This window comes from Haemorhous mexicanus, chromosome 3, assembly GCF_027477595.1.
Source record: "Haemorhous mexicanus isolate bHaeMex1 chromosome 3, bHaeMex1.pri, whole genome shotgun sequence".
NCBI lineage: Eukaryota > Metazoa > Chordata > Aves > Passeriformes > Fringillidae > Haemorhous > Haemorhous mexicanus.
In genome coordinates, this window is record NC_082343.1 from 85507649 (window position 1) to 85530816 (window position 23168).

The 23168-nt window shown below is 41.3% G+C and overlaps 1 protein-coding gene across 2 annotated transcripts in view; it reads right to left on the reverse strand.

The window, feature by feature from the left end:
- The window catches only part of BCKDHB (branched chain keto acid dehydrogenase E1 subunit beta), a 133440-nt gene that overhangs the window by 105121 nt on the left and 5151 nt on the right, over positions 1–23168 (reverse strand). The window contains exons 1-2 of one of the 2 annotated variants that reach the window (XM_059842559.1): positions 4123–4264; positions 1549–1626 (exon numbers count right to left, since the gene is read on the reverse strand). In XM_059842559.1, coding sequence (XP_059698542.1) covers positions 1549–1626; positions 4123–4258 — 214 coding nt within the window. In that variant the 5' untranslated portion in view covers positions 4259–4264. Of the gene's footprint in view, positions 1–1548; positions 1627–4122; positions 4265–23168 lie in introns of those variants that run through there. The other variant, XM_059842558.1, reaches the window with a different exon arrangement.

The following is a 23168-nucleotide window of genomic DNA, read 5'->3' on the forward strand; positions in this document are numbered from 1 at the left end:
ATTCTATAAAGATGTAAAGTGAATGCATTCATGGAGTATATGATTGAGCTATGTCCCTAAATCACTTCTCTAATTTTAACAATAATTTGGGTGGGGTTTCATGTACTTAAAATCATTGCAAGTCCTTTCAGTTACCATATGGCTCCTTACTTTTGAGCCAGCTGGCATCTACAAAAAATATTCATATTTAATGCTGGTATCCACAAACATGAATGGATTTACTCATTCAGTTCAGCCACTGAAATGTATTTTCCTGGAGACATTCTAATTCTCATCAACACAAGTATGAGGATTTCCACACTTAAACAACAATTGCTCAATTCCCATACAACTGAAAACATATGAAGGACTTGTTTTCCTCTGTGAAGTCCTAATTAATTCAGTAAGTGCAGTGATTCTGAGAACTCACATCTGGACTGTAGAACTCCAACATGGTCTTGCAAAGGGCTTTACAAAGACTAAGCCCTGCAAAGCTGAGGAGCAAGACTGGAGCCTTAGAGCAACTGGTTCCCTAAAGGCTCAAGATTATATATGAGTCTAGGCTCCTGATGGACTAACATTCTACTTGCTTTTATATGGCTGATTCTACAGAAATGGCAATAAAATCTATTCTTGGCCCTAATTTAGCCTCAGTTGTCTAAGTTTAATCTAATTGAGGTGCATATAAAACAGCTGAGATTGAGAGGGAACATACACAGGCATAGTACTGGACACACAACACAGAATTTGTCCCAGCAGATTAGGCAATTAGTCAAACTTTAGGCTGAGCAGTGAATAAAGCAGCAACAAAAAAGGCTAATAACAAACTCAAAAGAAAACCCAAAATTACACAAGATGATGCAGTCTTAGCAGCTGTGTTCATGCCTTTCAGATATCTGGCCATCATCATGCCTTTGTCAGGACAACAGAAGCAAAAGGCCTCCTGCTATATTCAAGAATTAAAAGTGGACTAAATAGATTTGTGCAATAGTTTACGATAAGGCTTTTAAATCCCACTATAATGAAGTAACATCTTCCAAGTCATGGGTTATCCAGACCACAAAAGCCTAGCAAATCTTACACTGCTTATGCACAACAATGAACATAAAACTGTAAAGCTATAAATTAATTTTGGAGGGTAGGGAAGAAAGCAGAATGTACAAACCCAGGAATATATGGTCTCTTAAAAAATACCAGTTTTAGGGAACAGAAAGTTTAAGAAATGCAAAATAATGTTTACATTTTTAAAACTCTTACTAGTGGGACTCAAGCTGCCCTCAAGGACAGTTCTCATCAGTAATACTTTAAACATATTAAATAATGTATCTTCTGTCCTCACTTTCAAGTGAAATACACAGAGCTAATACAGGAGATGCAACTGCATTTTAGACCATATAATCCATTAGTAATCTGTTAATGCAACACGTTTTTAAGATCTGAGATCAAAGTGTAGTAACAACTTATTAAAAAACTTCACAGGCCATGAGAAATACATTAAACATTGTACATAAATAGGCAAACCAAAACACAATTTATATAAAGCAAAATACACTAACAAGTATAAGGTACCTGCAGTTGGATCTTTGGCTAAAGCATTGTCCAAGGCACTTGTTATGGATTGGAAGAGATTCATCTTCTGAGTTTGCCCTGTGTGAAAGTGATCATTCCACGATTTAATTTGGTTCAAAACACGAAGTACATTAGAAAACAGTGGTGCAAACACATCTAAAAACTTTACCACGAAAAACAAGATCCCTGTTAGGAATACCCAAGATTCATTTGTTGAATAAACTTAAATTATGGGATAGATGGGATTGAGCACTGTATACCTGGCCTTCCCAAGGACTACAATTCCAATTCTTTTTTTCAAAAAACCATGCTCTTTCCTAGAGCAGATGCAGCTTTGCAAAGCTCATTCAAGCACTGGGAAGAATGCCTTCCTTTTCAAAGGAAGAAACCAACACATCATTGTTTTGAGGACTGGGATCTCTCCCCCCGCCCCTAAAATTCACTGAAGCTTACTTTATCATTCTTTAATCATATTTTTTTAAGCTCCAGCCTTTCCCATTTACAGACATCTATTATAACCAGACATTTCTAGACCACTGGCCTGCTCTCTGCACTGCAGTTAGTAAGTGTCTGAAGCTTCAAATCCATACTTCAAAGAAACTTGGTGCTGAATTAAAGCAAGCTGTTTAATTCAAACCAAGGCTACCAGAATGCCCTTCTTCATTCCAGCACTTCTGGGAAAAACAAGGAGACCTGAAAGCAAAGAAGGACCAAAACAGTAGCCTAGTCCTTACTACTGTAACCAATTCAGATTCTCCAAGCAAATAAAATAATTCTTAAAAGAAACCAAGTAAGTAAGAAATTGCTTGGCTGATATTTGGTAGCTCTTTAACTGGCAAAACCTCTGAAGTCATGACTAGAAGCCACAGTCCAGGAGAATGCTACCTACCAACACAAACAGTCTGTAAAACTAGATAAATAAATGAGATTATTAGATGAAACTAATAATCTCATTTAAACAAACTAACAGGTGTTAGAATTCAGAAAGGTGAACTACATTCTTTTCCCAGTAGTTATAGTACCTCTCAACAAACATACAGCTTCCCTTCCTTCTAAATCTTTAATTAACATTAGTACTTTTTTGTTAAAGACTCGTGTCACGCCACACCTGAGTAGCTGAATAGCTGCACTCCTACACATTCCTGTGCTTGGTAACTTCACTTCACTTGGTAACTTACTTTGTGTGGCCCTTTAAGGAGAGGAAAATGAGGAAAATAAAAAGTTATGGGAACTGTTCAAGTTATACAAAAGCCCTAATGAACAAAATTTACAAATTCAAGAGAAGAAAAGCTCAGGAATGGCAGCAGTTTCTCCCTCTCCCTAGTTGTCCACATTAGTACTTAGGTTATCTTTTCTACAAGATACCATCCTGCCACTATTTGAAATAAATAAATGGCTATTACTTAAGCTACTGTCAGAGACTCTTCACCATGATAGTTCTAACCTGCTTTTCTTGCTTATAACACAGGCCTTTGTATAAGCCCCACAGAGGAAAGGGGGAACTAATTGTGCCTTTTAGATTTGAACTGTGAAGTTGGAAAAGCAATAGCTTAACAATATCAGGAGCAGTATTGCCATAATTTTATTTCACTTTCACTGCTTTTCACATACTTTTAAAGTGTATTTTGACTCACAGGGAATTAGATTTCTACTAATTAATGGCAATAACTGGCATGCCACTCCAGAGCTTTGCATGATCTCAAGCAGGGACCTGCCATACCCACACTTCACCACGTGGCACCTTGGTCGACTGTACATCTTTGTCACTAATGGAAACTGTTTCTGTTGGTCATGATCAAGATGCAACACCAAGGTATCCAACCAAGTAACAAGTTTTCTAGAGCACAGGGAGGTTCACGTGATAGAAACAGCTGTTCTGCAGCTGGCAAACTTCTTCCAGGAGAACTCAGCGCTAGCCATTTGCAGGGATGTATCTCAGAAAAAAAAAAAGTCAAAACGCCAAGCACTGCTCATTTCCAAGTTATCTGTGTTTACTCTCAACCATGTGACCACGAGGATGACCTCGAACCTTTCAGTGGACAGCAGTCTTTATTCATCACAGGTTTATTATCACACTTATGACCTAAGCACGCAATACAAAAACCAGGATAGATATCAAGTCACTAAGTTACTGCTAGAAGCTTTTGGTGCAGGACAGGGGCCGAGGATGGCCTTGCAGGTCTGAGCACACGATGGGCCCATCTACCGCAGCTCTGGCTCTGACAGCCCAAAGCATTTCGCCACGCCACTGTCGAGGGGGCCCGCCGGCCCCGCCAGCGGCCTGCAGGGGCCTTCCCACCCACAGCCCAGGATTTCTGCGGAGCGCCCGCGGCTGGGAGTGCCGAGGACACAGCGGGGTCACGCGGCCGGGCGGATGCCTCCGCCGCCCGGGGCCCGACTCGCAGCGCCCCACCGGGCCCTGGGCGGGTTCTGCCTGCCTGCCTCCCTCCCTCCCATCCCGGACGGGGTTACTGGCAGCCTCCGCCAAGAAGGCGGGGGCGACAGGACGGACCCGGCTGCAGAGCGAGGTTGAGGCCGGCCTGTGGGGTGGACCCCGGCCAGCCGCGCTCTCACCGTACTCGCTGGGCGCCGGGTCCGGCTGGAAAGAGAAGTGCGCGGCGGTCCGGCGGGGCGCGCCCGGCAGCGGGGCCAGGCGGCCCCAGAGCCCGGCGGGGAGCGCCGCGCGCAGCGCCCGCCCCGCCGCCGCCATCGCCGCGATGCCGGGCCCTCCGCCGGCAGCGCGTTCTAAAGAGGCGGGGTCCCGGCCCGGCCTCCCATTGGCCAGCGCCGCCTTGGCACGAACCAATCATGAGCGGCTCCGCGGTGGGTGGAGGAGTGGGCGGGAGGGAGGTTGGTCTGCTGCTTGCGCGCGGGGGGGCGCGGCCTCCGGGGGTCGAGGGCGCGAGCACGAGCAGGGCACGGGCACGCGCGCGGCACGCGGCAGCCGTGAGCGCGCCCTGAGGGCGGGAGCGCGCTGCTGCCGTGCGCCCTCACAGTTACAGGGACAGGGAGGGCCACAAGCCACCGCACAGGCACAGCCATGGCCGCAGACATAGGCACGGCCACGGGAGGCCTCGCCTCGGTGCTGTCACAGTCGCAGCTAAAACCAAAGGCTTCACCTCTCCCCCTAAACTCTTCTCTTTTCTACCACTGCAAGAGTGTCACCACCCCAGAATTGATCGTAGACTGGTTTGGGTCGGAAGGGACCTTAGAGATGATCTGGTTCCAGCAGACTTGCCAGTGCCAGGGACACCAGTCACAAGGCAAGGTTGCTCAGAGCCTGTCCAACCTGGCCTTGAACACTTCCAGGGATGGGGCATCCACAGCTTCTCTGGGCCACCTGTTCCAACGCTTCACCATTCTTGCAGTAGAGAATTATTTACATAATATCCATTCTAAACCTATACTCTTCCAGTTTTAATCCATTCCCCCTTGTCCTGTCGCTACATGTCCTTGTAAAACTCTCCATCTTTCTTCTAGGCTCCCTTCACAAATATCTGAAATCCTCAAATTCTACCCCAGCAGCTGCCCCAGAAGGGTAAAAAGAATTCATCAACCTGCAGATATTACCTGTTCCACTCCGTCTCAGAATCCCTCTCAACTGCCCATCCAACCTGGCTCTCAGCCTGTCTTATTTAAAATTAATTTTTCCAAGGTCTTTTCTTCCAAACACTCCTCCTCAGACCTTTGTTACATTATTTTATTAAAATTATGAACTTTCATATGCACATATTTTCTTTGTCAGGTTTTATAAAAACATTCTTTCTAATGTTCTCCTCTTCAAAGTGTGACGACCTCGCATTCCTTCCATCATCCAGGTGAATCTCCTTGGTCTACTTGGTCTACTTTTGCAGCCTCTATTTTTTCCTCTGTACACCCATCCGTGCTGTCTTTCAGTTGTCTCTAGATCAATCTTTTTTGACTTTCCCTTTTGTCAGTGCTTCACATCTTGTCCTTGTGCATGTCTCTTCATCAAGCCCTTTCATGCAGCCTCCAATGCATGTGACAAGCTTTGAGTTGTTCTTCCCTGTCTGTTTTGATGTTATCTGTAAGACAAACCATACTGGCTAGCATTTTTACTTTGCTCCAAGAACTCTAACTCAATACTGTGCCTCAAAGAAAAAGGCTAGAAAGTAGGATTATATGCAAATGGCATCACCTCTTTCAAATAAGAGGGCTCATATGTAACCCTGTGTGAACAGGGCCTGGTTTAAATACTGGAATGTTAGATTTCGTGTCTAACATAATATATACATAACTGTTATGATTTGATTTTTTTTCTGAGTTCCAAGCCATTACTGAATATCCCTGTAATGACCACAGTTCCATTTCATTGAAGACTATTGTTTCATTATGTGTTTTGTGAAAAAGTAAATATCATGTTGATTTAGAATTTCTTAATCATTAAGATTGTGCAAAATAAAAGGCTTAATCCTCCTGCTAACTGGGGAGTATCATCCACTTGCTCTTTAACATGCTCTTTATCCTGAAAAAGCACTCAAATTTTGAGTGATTGATCATGGGATCAAAAAAGTTTGAACATATCCCACTATATTCCAGGGAAACAAGGCACTAAGTTTCTACAGGGGTTAAGAATTTTAAAAAACAATAGAAAAGCCATCTTTGCAATGAACAAGGAGTATAAATGTCAAATGTTGAGGTTGCTTCCAACTTCAACTGAAGGCAACACATAGATATTTGAAAAAGTTTAGTACCTGGAAAACATCATAACCATCAAGTGATACATAATCATGTAATATGTATTGCTAATAGTGGAAGATATTAAAAATATCCAAGGTTACTCTTCAAATGTTTGTATTTCAGAAAGCAATGTGTCTGAGTGGGAGGAATTGAGCTATATTTTGCATCATTGAGGCAAAATCTGCAAAACTGAAAAATGGAGAGCAATAGTATAGAAAGGAATTACTTTACATATGAGGCTGTCTCATCTATTACTACTGTGTCAGTTACTGTGAATTGCTAAACTCATACTATGAAATGTAAGATATATTCTGCTTATCTGCAGTTAGTATATGCCATGCTGTGACTCTTGTCTCCTATACCTGGTGATACATGGAACTTGAAAAGGAAAAGAATGGTCGTGTGGCCCAGTATCTTACAGAGGAAATTATAGCATTTATGATGGAAGGGTGGAAATAAGAAATATCTTCAGTAAGATGTTCACCTGCTAGTCAGACCTAGGTGAAAGAGAAAAAGGTATCTGAAGATATACTAACACCTAAATTGTTGTAGCCCTTTGAGTACAAAAGATGCTTTGTCCACATGGCCTTGGATATTTGCACTGGTAATTTAAAAAAAAAAAAAAAAGGCAATCAAAGAGTTTTATCCAAATGTGCATTGGCTGAACAATATTATAGTGGAGTTTAGTCCCAGTATTTATGTCTTTCCAGCTCTGATGGGGTAATAATTACATCCATGTTGTTGCTGGTATATGTTATGATATTCCAGCAACTTCAATTACATTTTGAAGACATTCTTCTCTTTTGGAAGTTGTTCAGTCACTTAGGGCCTCTTCTGTTAAATCTGTACAGCAGACATTAAGAGCTGAAATCAACTGCATTCCCATCTGTATGTATTAGTCATTTTGCAAATCCTCAGTATTCTTGACAACCATTAAAAAACTCTGGCAGGGATTAGTATTATTTGTTATTTAAGCAATTAATGAGGATATGATGATGATTGCAGACCCTACTGACCCAGACCAGATTATGGCCATATTTATGCCAGCATCAATCAGATGTAACTCCTTTGAAGTCCTTGTTGTTGCCTCTGATTGACATGGATCTAACTGTGAGCAAACTGCAATACTGGATTTGGACATAAACATATGGGTCTACTATTCTGTTTCAAAATCTCTCAAAATTTTTACATAGCTTGCAACTGAACCTTAAACTTATCACATTTCCTTGTAGGTGTTACTTTAAATTACATTTCTGTAGACGATGAAGCATCCAGGCGATTTCTGTCGCATTCCTTCGAGCATAGTTGTTTTCTTGTCACCTCTGTCTGACATGTTAGAGTGTTGCTGTAAATTTTCCTCCCTGCTCTGTGGTTCATGGAAGGAATTTTGTTGCATGTTTCCACCCCAACAGCTGATTAGCTGTTTCACCCCCTCTTATAGGAGCTGCTAGTAAGCGCTCTTGTCACGCTCATCCTAGGTCTTGGCATTACAGCTGTTTTCATGCTTTGTTTGCTGTCTTCTGTCTTCCTTCTACCCTAATTATTGTCTGCTTTGTCCTTTTTCTGTGCTGATACTTTGGAGCTGTTTTCTCCCATGCCTCCTCCCTCAGACAAAGGGGGATTTTTGTTGATTAGGGACAGTCATTTCTTTCTTGGATACGTGAAAAAGAGAAGTTGGCCTGACTGGTTTTATTGTCAGTCCTGTACAGATTAAATGTGGGAACAGAAATGGTTGTCTTACCCCTAAAAATGAGTAAGACAAACTGAACAAGATCAGGGCAGTAATGGGTTTGATCAACAGGACTTAGAAATAAATGGTTTCATCTTAGGTAACATAAATGCCAGAAACCCTTTTGCAGTTTAGCAGAGAAATTATTATTTTACACTTTGATAAAAAGCAGGTCAGGGCAATCTATCTGGAACCAGACAAGTTGTAGCCTGACACAGAGCAGAAAGAAAAAAACAAAAAAAGGAAAAGAGGCTTTAATGGCATAGTTTTGCACTCATTTTCATGTAAGGTCAGAAATCAGCTAGTTACTTTTGCCATATGACCCACCTCTGTGGTAAGACACTACTTCCCACTCAGTCTGGAATAGTAACTGTGGGTTTCATCACCAATTGCTTTTTAGATTTTTAAATACTGCACTCTTAAAGTTGAAGACAGTCCTATTTTAAATTACATGAGTAATTCATAACATTAAGTGAATCAAGGCTGGAAACTTCAGTGTCTATCCATAGAGACGTTATTCAGCTTTCTTTATACGACATTTCAGTGTTTCGTAATTACAGGATGAAAATCCCACTCTGGTTAATTCAATCAGTTTTAATTGCCTTGAAACCGCAGAGCATATTTAACTCTATTTTCTACTAACTTAATCTAGAAATACCTGTACAGGGAAATGATTTCTTATACTTGACAGTTCACAATTCTAATGCCAAAAAAAATCATAATTAAATCTAATTTGCGCAAGGAATGGGGATCACATTTTTATCCTGGGGATAGTTAAATGTAGGAACAATTTACCTGAGAACATGCTGGATTCTCATCACTTCCACTCTTCAAATCATAACTAGATTTCTTTGTGGAAGATGTACTATAGCTCAAACAAAAATTATTATCTTGATAGCAAAACTGCTTGGTGAAGTCATACTGAAATAATCTTAATGCCTTGCAGTTCTAAAATACGTGTTGTTGTTCAATAATAAAGTGAGAATTGCTATTTAGCTGGTCAAGAAAGTATGCCAAAAATTTTAATCAGATTCAGAAACATGTGGAGTGATGGATTCTTCGGGTATATTGAATGTATTTGTGTGTATGTATATACGTATATATGTTTATATACATATATATATATATATATATATATATATATATCTGACATTATAAGCAGTGTTCAAAAAACAAATACACAGAGATGGCTTTAAGTAATGGTCATGTGATTTGAAGAAGTCACATTTAGATCCCATGGGTTCCCAGCAGGTTTCCACAGTTTTCTGTCTGCTGCTGGCTGGTGCTGCTCTAGGGATAACCATGTATCAAGCAACACATTCAAGAAGTTTAAATAAGTGTTTGAGGCAATGTTCACCTCACCACAGGCTGGCATTCAGCTGCTGATCAGAGTGGGAGCAGTGATCAGTTACAAAAGTAATAAATGTCTCCCCAGAATGTCAATAGTAATTTCTGAAATTAAACATACAAATGTGTACTCTACCAGGCAATGAACAAGTCCTGCTGCAGCCATATAAATGTAAAATATGCCAGATTTTACTTGTGGAGACATCAATTTCTGTTCATCACCTGGCCATTTTTTTGAACACATATCACCAGCTAGAGAAGCAGTATTGCATAAGTCAGTGCAGTATCCAGACCCGTGTTTCATTGCTGTCAAGCATAAGATTGAAGAGAACTGTATTCAGAGTGTGAATAATCAAAGCTACCCAAAATTAGATCATACTTTAGGGATACCTGTGCTACTAATTTTAAAAGAGCCAAATCCCATACTCAGATGTCAGTTTGCCTAAATTTATTCCAAACTGGAAGGGATTTTTTTTCCTTCTACATATCTCTTCCTTTTAGTTTGCCCATCTGTGCAGTTACAGAATGTTCTAGGTGTTGTTTTCTAGACTAGGTTTCAGGTATTGGTTCACATTCAGATTCTAATGATGCTTTCAGTGTGGCACTGCTTTCTGCACTACTGCAGTCACCTACTTGCAGCTGTCTTTAAATAAAGTAGCTGGTTGTGGCATTTATTATTACTTCTTTTTACCCAATTAATTTTCTTCATCCCAGCAAAAAATATCTAGGTCCATTTTTTTAATTTTAATATAGAGTGTCTCTTTCTATATTCTCTTATGACTAAAGACTTTCATCACCACAGAGTACCTGAAAATTCTATGGGTCACCACCAAGAGAAGGAATGCTTAACACTCATGCAATATGTATAGGTCTGGAAATCTAGGATGGGTTCAGCATTTCTATGCCCCATTCAAAAAACACAACTCAGTTATGGCAATGTTGTGCATTAAACTTTTCTTTTATATAAAAGATTTGACTTTTATATAAAAGATTGTTTTAAATACATATATGACAAGCTTCTGCCTAAGTTTAATTTAGATGAACAGGATATTTTTAAACAGGTTTTCAGTGGCACCCTTAGGCAGCACAGGCATTAAATGTAGAAATATAGCTTCACTAAAACACAGGATTTAGACTAATTTAGACAGCCTGGATCTCACTGAAAGCCAGAAATAAGAATTCACATTTTTATCCCTAACTTTCATTTTCCTCTATTTTAAATATATCAACATCTATTAGAAATAGCATAAATTGAGAATTGTCGTACTGGTTTGTAATTTTTAATGTATACCATTAGGTGGCAGGAAACAGTAAAGATTTACTTGATGAAATACATATGTTGAAATACAGATCTATCAGATTGTTCTCTCCACCCTTTTTGAATCAGATTTCCTACTGTGAACTGTCAAGAGCTTTGTTTAGCTAATTATTAAATGACTTACCAGCAGGGCTCACTGCTTTCATCAAAACTACTTCAGATTTCATTTTTGTGCAATCCTTTTGTGAAATAAGAAAAAAAAAAAAAAAAACAGAAAAAAACAAGGCAAACTCATTCCACTGGGAGTTCCTTAAAAATTAAACATCAGCACTGTTGTCTATCTACTTCTAATCTCTGCTTCTCGTCAGGCTAAATCTTCTGCTGGAAGAAACCCCTAGGCCAGTCTAATTCAGTAAGAATTGGTGGAAGGTAAGAAAGTTTATTATTTTTTGAGAGCCTCGGTTGTAAGGGCTATGTTTTTGTCTGGGTCTGGCTATAAATAGTGACCTTTTACATAGCATAGGTACAAAAGGATTGAACTGACAAGGCTTAGACATCCAGGCTGACAGATAGATGGCTGCAAGTAAAAAGGTAGGGAATCTATACTGCTAACTTTTATGTCTCTAAATCTAGCTGGCTGCTGATTTTAGAGTTGCAATGAATGTCACTGGTGAGAGGGTAGGTGGCAGAAATCACAGGGCAAGACTTGTCTGCTTGATAACTCACTCAGTGATTGATGTATGGGAAGTTAATTGCACTACTAGTGACTCTGTAGGAGATAAGGAAATCTATGCTCAGCATTTCCCAGAGATGTGTGTTTAAATCCCTTGCAAGAGTATCTCCTAAAAGATGTATTCTTGCTCCCTCAAACTCATCAAGTGCTGTTGGTAGGAACTGTACCATAGATATTTTCACACATGCTTAACTGGAAAGACCCAAAGCATATTTTTTTCCATATGTTTATATAATAATCTAGTGCCAAATAAATTCCAATAACAATTCCAGAAACATACTATACAGCTGCAGTTTGCCATTCCCATTTGATAAGCTAAGACCTGCAAGGAAGAGAAGCACAAGAGAGATATTTTGTTTATTTGTTACTGATTAGTTTGATGTGCAGAGAAATTCAGCTCAATGCAGTTTTAATGTGGAAGCGACAGTCAAGAGACAAAAATCCATGTGTGGTAGCAGCTCAGAGAACTCTTAATATAAGTGTGTCTCTTTTGTGTCAGGCAATTGCCTCTGGAAGCAAGGAGTCCTTTTTTCCTCCTGTTCAGCCTGAGAACACTGATTGTAACTACACAAGCTATAACCTCACTATTTATGAAGTCCACATGTCTTCTTGAGTTAAAATTCAATATTTTTAGTCTTAGTCTTTGAATTTTAGTAGTTGTGTTGTATCCACACAGTTCAGACATAGACAGTCTTGTGGGAAACTCTCTATCTCAAACAGGAATCTTCAATAGCTAAAAATGCCAATAATAATAATGGTGCCACAAGATGACTTAAGCAATAAATTGTATTAACTTGGATTGCAGAAAATCAGATTCCTTCCAAATATAAATACTCAATGCCTGTGCACATCACAGTCCCACGGCCACCACGGCTGTCAGCATAAAGGTGGGTCATCTTCAACAGCAATTTCTTTCCCTCACAAATAATAGCTACAGATTTCACAAAGCTGCCAAGCAGGATTGAATCTAATTCAACATGCTATCAGCTTTAGCATCTGACAGCAGTATTGGTACTCCCAATGGATCAGTCTAGCAGTCAATCTATAGATCACCCTACCCTTTTTCTACCTTCTAACTGTGTAGATCACAGACCTCCCAGGAAAGATGCTGCACAGCCGTGGAGAACATGGGAGAGGAGCTGCAGTGTGTTAGGAGATTGAGCTTGGACCCTGTGTCAAATCAAACAAGCCATATTTTTTCTGGTGCATTGTGAGTTGTTCAATAATCAAAAACTTTTGTCTTTGAGAGAATGATGTCTCTCTAGTCACTAAGTCACTAAACAAGTGTGTTTCTTAGAGGGAATTGTGTTCAGTAGGGCTGCTCAAGCTCTCCAAAGGAAAGACTGCTGGGAACAGGTGGGTGCAGGAGTGCAATATGCAATGCAAGCTGTGTGCACATTGCACTTTGCCCCTGGAGTCTGCAGCACACTGTGAGCTCTGGGGTGGATTGGGCATGAACTGATTTGTGTTTGCACATCCTGATGCTGCTGCTGGGCTTTCATTGGCACAAAGCCTAACAGGATATGGGTTAATGCTGGGATTCGGTCTGGGGCAGTGATGGTTTACTTACCTTTGTGGGAAAGGGAGGAAAAATCCTAACCATCAAGCTGATCACTTATTGTGCTTTTTGTTTTTAAAACACAGATAAGTAGTACCAAGTATTTGCATCTCCACAAAGATGCAGGTCTTTCCAGTCTGCATAACTCAAATGTGGGTTACCATATGCCTGAAGCTAGGAAACATTATTTATATTTTATCAGCCTGTTTTCCTTATGTTGTTCTTTACAGTTTTATCAGAAATGTCAGGAGTTGCTTACTCAGCTGAGCCAAAATCCTGAATATTTCTTTTTGTACCTTTGTCCTTTCATTGTTTTACAAGCAGGTGTGAAAGTCTGCTCAAGAAGTGGATAAATATATTCCGAGATATTGTCATATTTTGAGAATGTAAGGACCTAAACAAGCAGTCTCCCTGGATTGTACTTAGAATTTACAGTTGTTTGCAAGAGTGGGCACAACCACCTTTTTGATTTCTTTTAATCTGTGTCCAAGAAGACAAAGTTCAACCCCCTTTGTAGGACTTTGTATCTTCTATCTACTTTCTGAGGTGGATGTAATAAAAAACAGAACTTGAAAAATCATCTGCCTCAACCCCCTTACCCCCCCTCAAAAAACCCCCAAACTATTTGTGTTCTGTATCATCTCCTTTTTATAGAAAGCACCAAATAGTTTGGTTTTGCTTTTCTTAAACTGCCCATATAATAAACTGTAGGTTTTTACTTTCCAGTGCTTTCTTTTGAAGATACCTCTGTAAACTAAAACATATTTCAAAATGCAAAAGCATTGGTCCAAACTAACTCAGATTAATGAATGAAAACAGTTTCCTTTGAAAGAAGGATCTCAGGCAGCACAGTAGAAGCAAGTTAGATAGAGAAGTCAAAATATTCTGGAGGTCAGCAGAACAAAGTGTATTTCCTAGGCATATAACTGTGTGAACACTTAAGCTATCTAACATCTTTCTCTGTCTTCCTGATAGGCTTCCCACATCACCCAGAAATGAGATTAGTGGAAAGAAAGAAGTATGCTTTCCTAGGACACTTTCTTTAGCATGCCGAAAAGGTGATAGCAAGAAGTAGGATGGGATAGAAAACAGGAGTGGTTTTGCTCAGGTCTGAAGATACTGGAATGATTTACATTGCAGTAGAAGAATGCCTAGGGTTGTTTTCCTTCAAATGTGCCAGGAGGTGGTACAAGATCTGCTGGTGGTTTCATATGTATTGTCAAAGCTACTGCCTACGACTGCACACATTCAGCATCTTGTGAAAGACTGTTACAGGCAAGACCAAAGGAAAAATTACTCTTGCAAGGAATTCTCTACCTACCCAAAACAAACAACAGCAGGGGTGGCTTGTGTAGCAATTTGTAGGAGGAGATCTGAGAATTGTCATTCTTTCTTTAAGGCTGGGATCTAGGAAACTTACCTGAAGGGTAAGAGAGGAAGAAGGATGCAGTTGCAAAATTAAAACAAAAAAAGACTAACTGATAGAGAAGAAAAAATTAAGAAATTAAATTGCAATAGTGGAAAGGGATATGAAAAATCAGGGAGATGATGGAATGGCAAAGTAGAAAATTACGGAAGACAGTTGCAACAGAGGTGAGGGAGATATAGTTGAGATAGCTAAGAGGTGGAGTCTCAGATGTAGCAATGAAGTCTTATGTGATACTGACATAGAACAGGAAAAAAAATGACCTCCAGGTGAAGGAGAGAACAGATGGAAGCAAATCTGAGATTCTCCTCTGTATCAAAGAGTTTCATCGGGAAGTTCAAGTGAGCATAATATTAGCTCATCAGTCAAAAACAAGAGAGTGTGATGTGGACCAGAAGTTGTAAACTATCAGAGTAGGGATGGCAGGTGGAGCTGCCAGAGGCAGATGGATAGGGGACACCACTGTTGTCTACAAACTTCTTGGATATCCAACACCTTGAGTAAGAAAAGCAATTTGAATTGGTAGTAGAAAGAAGATGCATATAATAAAATGTTAGTAATCTAGAATTGGAATTAGAAAGTTCTGGAATTAGAAAGTTGCTAACCATTGGATCAGGAGGCTCTGTCTCATTATGTACTGTCCTATTAGGAACAGGGTATGCAAACACATCCTAGATTATCTTCAGGTGGAGCTTGATAAGATTGGGGATGCAATCATACACGCAGTTGATATCCATGATGAGTGAGACCAGATTGGATGTTGTAGGTGGACCTTCCTAGTCCCTGTCCTAATCTTATTTTCCTAATAATGATGCTGTTGACTCATATTTATTGACCAGGACAGGTGCAGACAGACACACATTTGCCTCACTCATTTTCCAAGCCAACTGGATGCCACCCACTTCTGGAATCTGTGTAGCTGGAGTGGCCCAGGGCTGTACCCAAGTTGTTAAATCTGTGCAAATACATGACTTTCAGATCTGAACTGGCTTGCTTTCGCCTAACTTGGAGTGTGGGCGAGGGAGTCCACACCTATCCATACACCCTCAGAAGGCTGTGCAGAGCTCACATGTTCAGTGCCTCAGAGGAGTGTGAAAACTACGTAGGATAGGGATGCAGGGACTGTACAGGGTGATGTAGCAGGACTGAGGGGACTCAAGATCCCAGAAGAAGTATAGTAGCAACATCTACCAGTCTAGGCACCACAGCAGCATGATCAGGAGCCACGTGGAACATCTCTGTGGTCGCTTCTATATGACAATGTGGTGTTTTGTGGCAGACTAGTCTAATACACCACCAGTGTGTACCATGTCACCAGGAATGACAACATGCTCTTACATCTTTGGTGGCCCTCCCAGCTGTGTTGAGTTCCTAGACAATGCTGCACAGTGGAGATGGTATTCTGTTCATCCTTTCCTTGTCTGTCATCATACTTTGTGTCTTGCTCCCAGGAGCTGCATTGCTCCTCAACAGACGTGCAACCCCCTGCTCATGCTGCTGTGGCCACAGCCATCTGCTGCATCAAGTTATGTTCCAAGGCATCAACTGATACTTAAATATTTGGAAGCAAACATTTGTCTGTTACAAGTGTATGGCAGATTACTTTCCATTGCTAATAAGATCCTGGTAAGGAAAGAGTTTTGGACCCTTCACTGTGTGGTCACCTGCACAAGACCTTTATTTTTCCCACTAGATTTTCATTTTTCCCTCCTAGTAAAAGTCTATGGTTATGAGTGTGCGTGGGTTGCACTGTTTCCGCTGTGATTGGAATGGGACCATTCCCACGCTACTTGATGCTTTGCCTTCTTGGCTCATGAGATTACTTGCAGATAGCTGTGGCCATGTCTTCCTTTGATGAAGATGCTCTTATCTTAGGTGAGATGTGGAGTGCTTCATCTTGCAACATTTCTGCTCCCCCCCCAGGCAGAGAAAGAGAGAGAGAACACAGGAAGAATGACAACTTGTACTTTCAAAATCACAATCTCATAAGGACAACAGTTGATAACAAGCCCAAGCAAAACCAAACTACTGACTCACCCTCCTCTCTCCTAGCCTACTGGGAAAGATTGAGGATTTCTGCACAAATAGTAACACTGGCTTCAATGAGACCCTTTTTTTGTCATTACAGAAACTGATGCTTTTTAGACTATGCATTTATTGTAGAAACTTGTCTCCATTTTTTCCCCTGAGCCAGGCTGCTTTTATCAGCAGACCTGTGATAGAAAAGGAGCATATATTTCCTTGTGTGGCTCTATTAATATGAAGTGAAGAACTGCATATTTCACATACTCGTGCCCTGTCTGAAAATAATGTCTGAGATTATGACTTGCAAGTGCTTTCTAGCAAAAGTGAAATTTTAGGTTGTGAATTAAATGCCTTTGTTTCTACAAAAGAGGTAAGAAAGGCATTCCACAGGAAAAACAAAAACCCCAGCCAAACAAAAAGAAATATTAATATAGATAGTATAGATAGGACCTAGTTTTATAAATGTGATGTCCTGTGTGTGCCTCCTTAGTCATTTATGGGCAAGTGAATAAAATCATAGAGTTATCTTTGTTTCCAAGCCTGTATCAGGTTTTTATTATTAGAAATACATGTTTAGCTGAAAGCATAAGTCCAAAACCTACTATGTCATGGTCAGGACTGCAAATCCAAGCATACTTCTGACATTAATCAGAAGACATTAAAGTTAATACTGCAGGTACAAACCGCTTCTATATATGCCATAGAGGTAGGAATGATCTCATTTTTACTGCGTGAAAGTTAGGCAATGAATGTCAAATGGTCAGGTGGGCTCCTTAGCTGTACCAATAGGCAGAAGTAAAGCACTTCATGGTGTGATTCATCCAAAACTAAGAGAGGTGTTGTCGTGGTTTGAGGGGAAATGGTTTTTTTGGGATGGTGTGGTCACGCCAATCGGTGTCCAGATTTTAATATTGGCACCTGGTTTGTCCACTGAGGGCATGGATACGCCTCTGAGAACACAGGGGTTAAAAGCTGTGAACTCCCACTGGAAGTTCCTTTTGAGTTCCGGCCCTGGACCAGAGGAGACCTCTCCCCTGTCCAGCTCCGAGCTGGGCAGGGAGGTGGGGAGGGGAGCCATGCGGCCGGAGGGAGGTAGGCCAGGCTTGGGCCGAAGGGTGGAGGAGAGCACTGTGAAGGCTTCGGGCAGCCATCCCCCATTCCACCCCCCCCCCAGAGGAAGAGAGAGAGAGCAGACTGTGCTTGTGATAGCGCGGCTGGAGTGAAGGAGAAGGGGGGGGGGGGGTGCCCAGCAGGGCAGCCAGCCATGGGAGTTCATGAACCAAACCAGCAGAACCTGGGACTTTTAACCCTTCTTGGGACGATGGAAACCTTGCAAATGCTGATTCCTCCTGGAGCTGGTGAGATTGAGAGAAGTTGAGAAGAATTCTAGGTGGGAGGAGATGATGGAGTGGCTTTTGGCTGGACTTTTCTTGGATAGCTATGGACAGAACCCTTGAGTTCCTGTGACACAGAGACTGCATTCTAAGGAGAGGCAAGGGCTCAGAGCCAGGAGAGTGCGGTGATGTGAAGGTGTGTGAACAGAGACGACGGGTGAGGAGGGTGGTGGTGGTGCCCTCCGTCTTAGATGAAGAAGAAGAGGAAGATGATCTCTGTTCAAGAGACCCCTCAGCCCCAGGGGGTGAAACATGGCGGGGACAGGTGTCCCAAAAGGAGAGGGACTGTGCTCTTTTTTGGAACTGGACAAAGCATCCTTAAAGGGAAAACCCTATAAGTAGCTCTGGTCCATGTGCAGTGGTGAGAGCACTGGACATGGAAGGAAGAGGTCACAATGGCAAAATGTTCTCCGGGCAATGCCACACGTGACACGGAAACACGAGAAGTTTCGACTGTTTCCTGAGTGAAGTCTGTAGTGCAAGAGGGACTCCTCTCTTCTCAAAGAATTGAGAATTGATTATCCAAAGGGTGGTAACAGAATTAGGAAATTTGGTGGGGGGAGAAGGAGGAAATTTGGAAGGTTTTCATCCTGTGTTCTGTGTGTTTTTTCCCTGTAGTTTTATGTTAATAAAGTTTTTTTTCCTTTCAATCGTAAGTTGGAGCCTGCTCTGCTCTGTCTCTGATCACATCTCACAGTAGATACCAGGAAAAGAGGTTTTCTCATGGAAGCACTGGCATTTCGCCAGGCTCAGACCATGACAGGTGTCTGAGAGAAGGGAGGCATATCTCCCTCAGAGCATGTCCCTCTCCATGCTCTAGAGAGAGTGCAAGTGATTCTCTTGCAAGACGGATCCCACTGGAAATGTCATGTTACTTTTACTACTAGATCACTGCCTTACTTGGTGATTACTAAAGCTTGATCTTCAATATCTTCTCTATTTATCCTGTCTCTGTAATGTGTAGGCCTCTCCATTACTTTACTATGTGCTGCCCAGTTTAGCATAGAATACTGAATTTATTACTTTTCAGTGGGATTCCCCCATGTTCTCAAGTACAGTTTTTGTTAGCTCTTTACAAACACTGATTAAAATCTTCAAAGATGTGTCAAAAAAGGAAGGCATTATTATTACCACTTCTTTTTACAAAGGAGGAATGAAAACACCTAGATTAGAGTTGATGAAAGCTTCCTGCACTTCAGGTGTGCACAGATTGATTTTTCACTGCTTACAGCACTATACATCATTCTGGAAGCATGAGACACAGCCTGGTGTGACCTGGATTGCTACTTGTCAGAGCCTTCTGACTTCTGCAATCTACCCTTTACCAGGTCTCGTGTTTGCCACTGTGAAAAACTATAACCTTTTACTCCAGTTAACACTGTTAGTAGCAGCCTTTTTCTGGGACAATACCATTCTGGAATAATGCCACTTCAATTTATGTGGCTCGCCCTCACTCCATAATGTGTCATTCAACCAATTTCACTGTAAGAGCATTGTTTGTGGCACTGCAGATCCATTTTAGTTCGGGTTCTGCAATGATGGTGCTGCAACAAAAGCAGCTGAGCCTCAGCCGACAGCAGCCTCCTCCATTGCACAGTCATAACAAATTCCCACAGCACACATGGGCTATTCTTTGCCCCAAGTAAGGCAGGGAGTCCTGAGGGGAAACCACAGGAGTTTGCAATCAGGTCATGAAAAGAGTTTATGATCATATTCAGAAGGAGGATGGAGTAAGATTTCACAAGCAATTTGAATTTACTTTTTCATTCTTGAGTTTGCAAATGTAGATTTCTTCTAACCATTTACAAATATTGCCATACACTATTTTGAACAAGTCAGCAATGGGAGAGGATAGGTGTCACTGAGTGAAAGCTCTGCCTGGGTCATCAGCAGGGGTAGGTGCTGTATCTGGCACACTTCCAGCGGCTAAGCTCACACTCTAGGCGATGGCAATACTGTCGTCTCCTGGGCGCTAGAGGGGGATGGATACACATGTTGCACAGGTGGATTTCACAGCTGGAGAAACAGTGCTTCTGTTTTCAATCCCAGAAGCTAAATAAAGTGGTGACAAACCTTTCTTCATTGTTTCTCTCTCCCTGTCTCTCCCTCCTTCTCTCTCTTTTTCTTTTTCTTTTTTTCCTGGAGTAGGGATTTTCTGTTGTCATCCTCTTGCCTTCTGTTCATTTCTATCTCGGCTTCTTCATTCCAATGCATTATTTCCATTGACTTCTAAAAGCTGTCTGGTGCTGTGCCTTTCCCTTTTCCAGGGAGAGCTCCTGGTTTTGCTCCTAACCTCTGCTCACAATCCCTCGCCTCTCCTGTTCCTGCTAGTTTCTTATACCTGCAGCCTCCAACTTCATGAGAAGCTTAAACACAGTAAACAGGGGTTCTTACTCTGTCCTCAGCAAGACAAGTGGTATGTCAGCCCCTTTGAACAGGATACCAAGATAAGATGTGTTAATCTTCTGAAGAATCTTGTATTCAAGCACAGTGAGGTGAGATCCATGAGTATCAGATCTTGTGGGAGTTCCATTTGAAGTCTGGTATTTGCCCTCATGGTAGAAGGTAAAGTCATCTTGAAAATCCAAGATCTTGACCACAATCTTCCCTGTGGAACACTAGCACTCTTTTCAGACATGGTTACATAGACTCACACCAGGCTAAAAGAATCATCAGATAGTACAGCATTGTCTTCCAGGCGAGCCAAGCCATGGGACTTGTTGGCATCATGCCCTCCAATTCAAGGAGAGCTGATTTGAAGCTGTTATATATGTAGATAAAGTCAAAGACCTTGAACAGATTTTGATAATAAAGTTGTGAGCAGAGACTGTCTGGTGTGCTCTCATTAGCCTGAAATTCAGCCTATAGAACCATGAACCATGTCCTGGGTTCAGGTTGTTGGTGAGGCATTAAGCAGGCCTCTGACTTAGGAAGGTAAACTGGATTCTACATAGAAATGGGCTCTATTAATAAGCTGCTTCTGTCCCTCTCTTCCCCCCCCCCCCCCTTTTTTTTTTGGTTTGGCCTTTTTGCTCCTTTCTCAAAGCCCCTATGACTTTTTCATTATGCATATTTTCTGTACATTTTACCTCTTTCTAAAATTCCTCACTCTTCCCACTGAGCTGAAGTTATTCCTTCCCCTCTCTACACAGAAGTAGAAGCACTGAGATGAGAGCATAGCCCTTCTTCCCTTTTCCATTACAGAACCTTTTCCATTCCTCTTCCTTCCACGTGCAAGGCCAGCTGAGCCCTGCTCCTTCCAGCCCGGCCTGTGCTGCTCTGACTGGGTGCAAGTGGAGCATCTGTCATAGAGGTAGAAGCTTATAGGACTTGGGAGGTGTTTCAGCTCATATGTCTGCCACCAAATGACGTTGTAGATCCCAAATGCACAAATGCCACTTCTGGATGTATTCTGCTCGCTTAAATCTTGAGAAGAACAGAAAAAAAGCAAATGTCTGGAACTGTTTTCATTCAGCATCACAAACAACTCACCATGGAATGTCCTCTTACCCCGCACTGCAGCAGATCTGTGGCAGTACTACTGAACCATTTTCATGAAAGAAAAGCCACTGAAAACTTCTACTCTGAGGGCTTTCCATGGAAAATATCAGTCCAAAAATCCATAGTTCTGGAAGGTTTAGTTAGCTTAGGGACTTAGGAAGGTGAGTTGTGTTTACTGTAGAGATTGTCACTTCTGTGATTACTACTATCCAGGGGCTTAATTGGTTTGTCTTGTTTGGGGTTTGTTTCCTCCCTTTGATTTTTGCAATTTACTCCTTGATTAACCAAGTGGGAGAAAAATGTGCGTCCTTGTGTCAAAACTGATAGGTACTAAACTCTTACTATTATTAACTCCTATTATTATAAACTTCTTTTTTTGTTTGACTTCTAGAAGTCCTTTCAACATCCATCTCTGTTGATGTGCATATATATATATATATATATATATGTATGTATGTATATATATATATATGTATGTATATATTTACAAGTTCTCTTTCCTTTGACTTTAGATTGACATTCTAAGGAATTCTCAGCTGTCATACTCTTTGTTGTGCTGTCTGTCTACGTGTCTGTCAGCTCTTATTTGGTGAGTATGAGCCCTCTTGCCAAGCAAAACTAGGCTGGATCCGCTACTGAAAAAACTCAGCAATTAATTCCCTTAAGTTTCATGGAAACCATTGTGAAAGGAGTGGGATGGGAAATGGACACAAATAGCTTCCCCAGTTGCAGCTGAAGTATATGCTCAATGTTTTTTTCATCCTGACAGATGGGCAGTCAGCGCACACATCATTTGGCACCCACCCCAGCACGTGCTGCTTCTTCTCCAACCAGATGGGTAGGAGATGGAGACGTTTTTGGGGCATGCCATAGTGCATTTGGAGGTGGAAACATGGAACTTTTGCAGTGAGAGATGGAGGAACAGATTGTACACATCTGTAGGAAACCTTATTTTAGCATTTCTGCTGTCCAAGGAATATCTGACATCTATTTGGAAGGAAGTGAGGGTAATTATAGAAGGGTGCAGTCAAGGTTAAAGGGAAAAGGTCTTAAATGTGTAGGAAACTGGGCTACATTAGTTCTGCCACTTATGGCATGACACAGTAACTTTCAGCCTTTGTTATTCCCATTCTGGAAACAATCCTGAACAACGGCTTTTGTCCAGTCAACAAATTTTTGATTCATGTTGTTTAGCTCCTTAGTCAGGGAAGGACTTTGTAAATAATGGGAGAGGGATTTAATGCCCACAGTTTGCTGCAAGACTTAGAAAAGAACCTATAAGAAAGCAGTTAGTAAAGGGGAGCTCCATCCAGCAATTACAGCCAAGGACTAGAGTTCTCAGTGGAACAGAAAAAGGACTGGGGTCAGGGACTGACAAGGAAAAGAAAGGATTTATACTGATTTTACCATTGACCAGCATTTTATGTATCTATCTTCAACTGAATAAAATTTACCATTGCCCCTGTTCCTTAAAGCCAAAAGCATAAAGTATAACAGCTGGAAAAATGCTCACTAGAAATAATGCAGTTGAACCTAGCACAACTGGAAAGTATGCTGGTGCTCCTAGACAATCTTTAAATACTTAGACTAAGGGTTTTTTAAAGCACACAGTATCATGAAATGCTTCATTTTCTCTGCTTTTAATTCTAAAATGTTACAAAATTACTCCATTGTTGAAATATATATGGCTTACAAATATGCATCAATTATTTGCTTGAAATGCATTTATTTATCTCATAATATTCTCTCATCTCTTCAAAATGAAATATTTTATTGCTCAGATGTCATTTGTTTTCTAAGCCAGTCTGGCTTGATATGTAGGGTTTCTAGAAGCAGTACATTTAAGGTGGCCTCTCCTAGGATGGGCCTGAGGAAGAGCTCTTCAATAGCACCTGCATCAATGTCTCGAAGAGACGCGATTAGCTGAAGAGTCAAAGCAAGCCTGCTG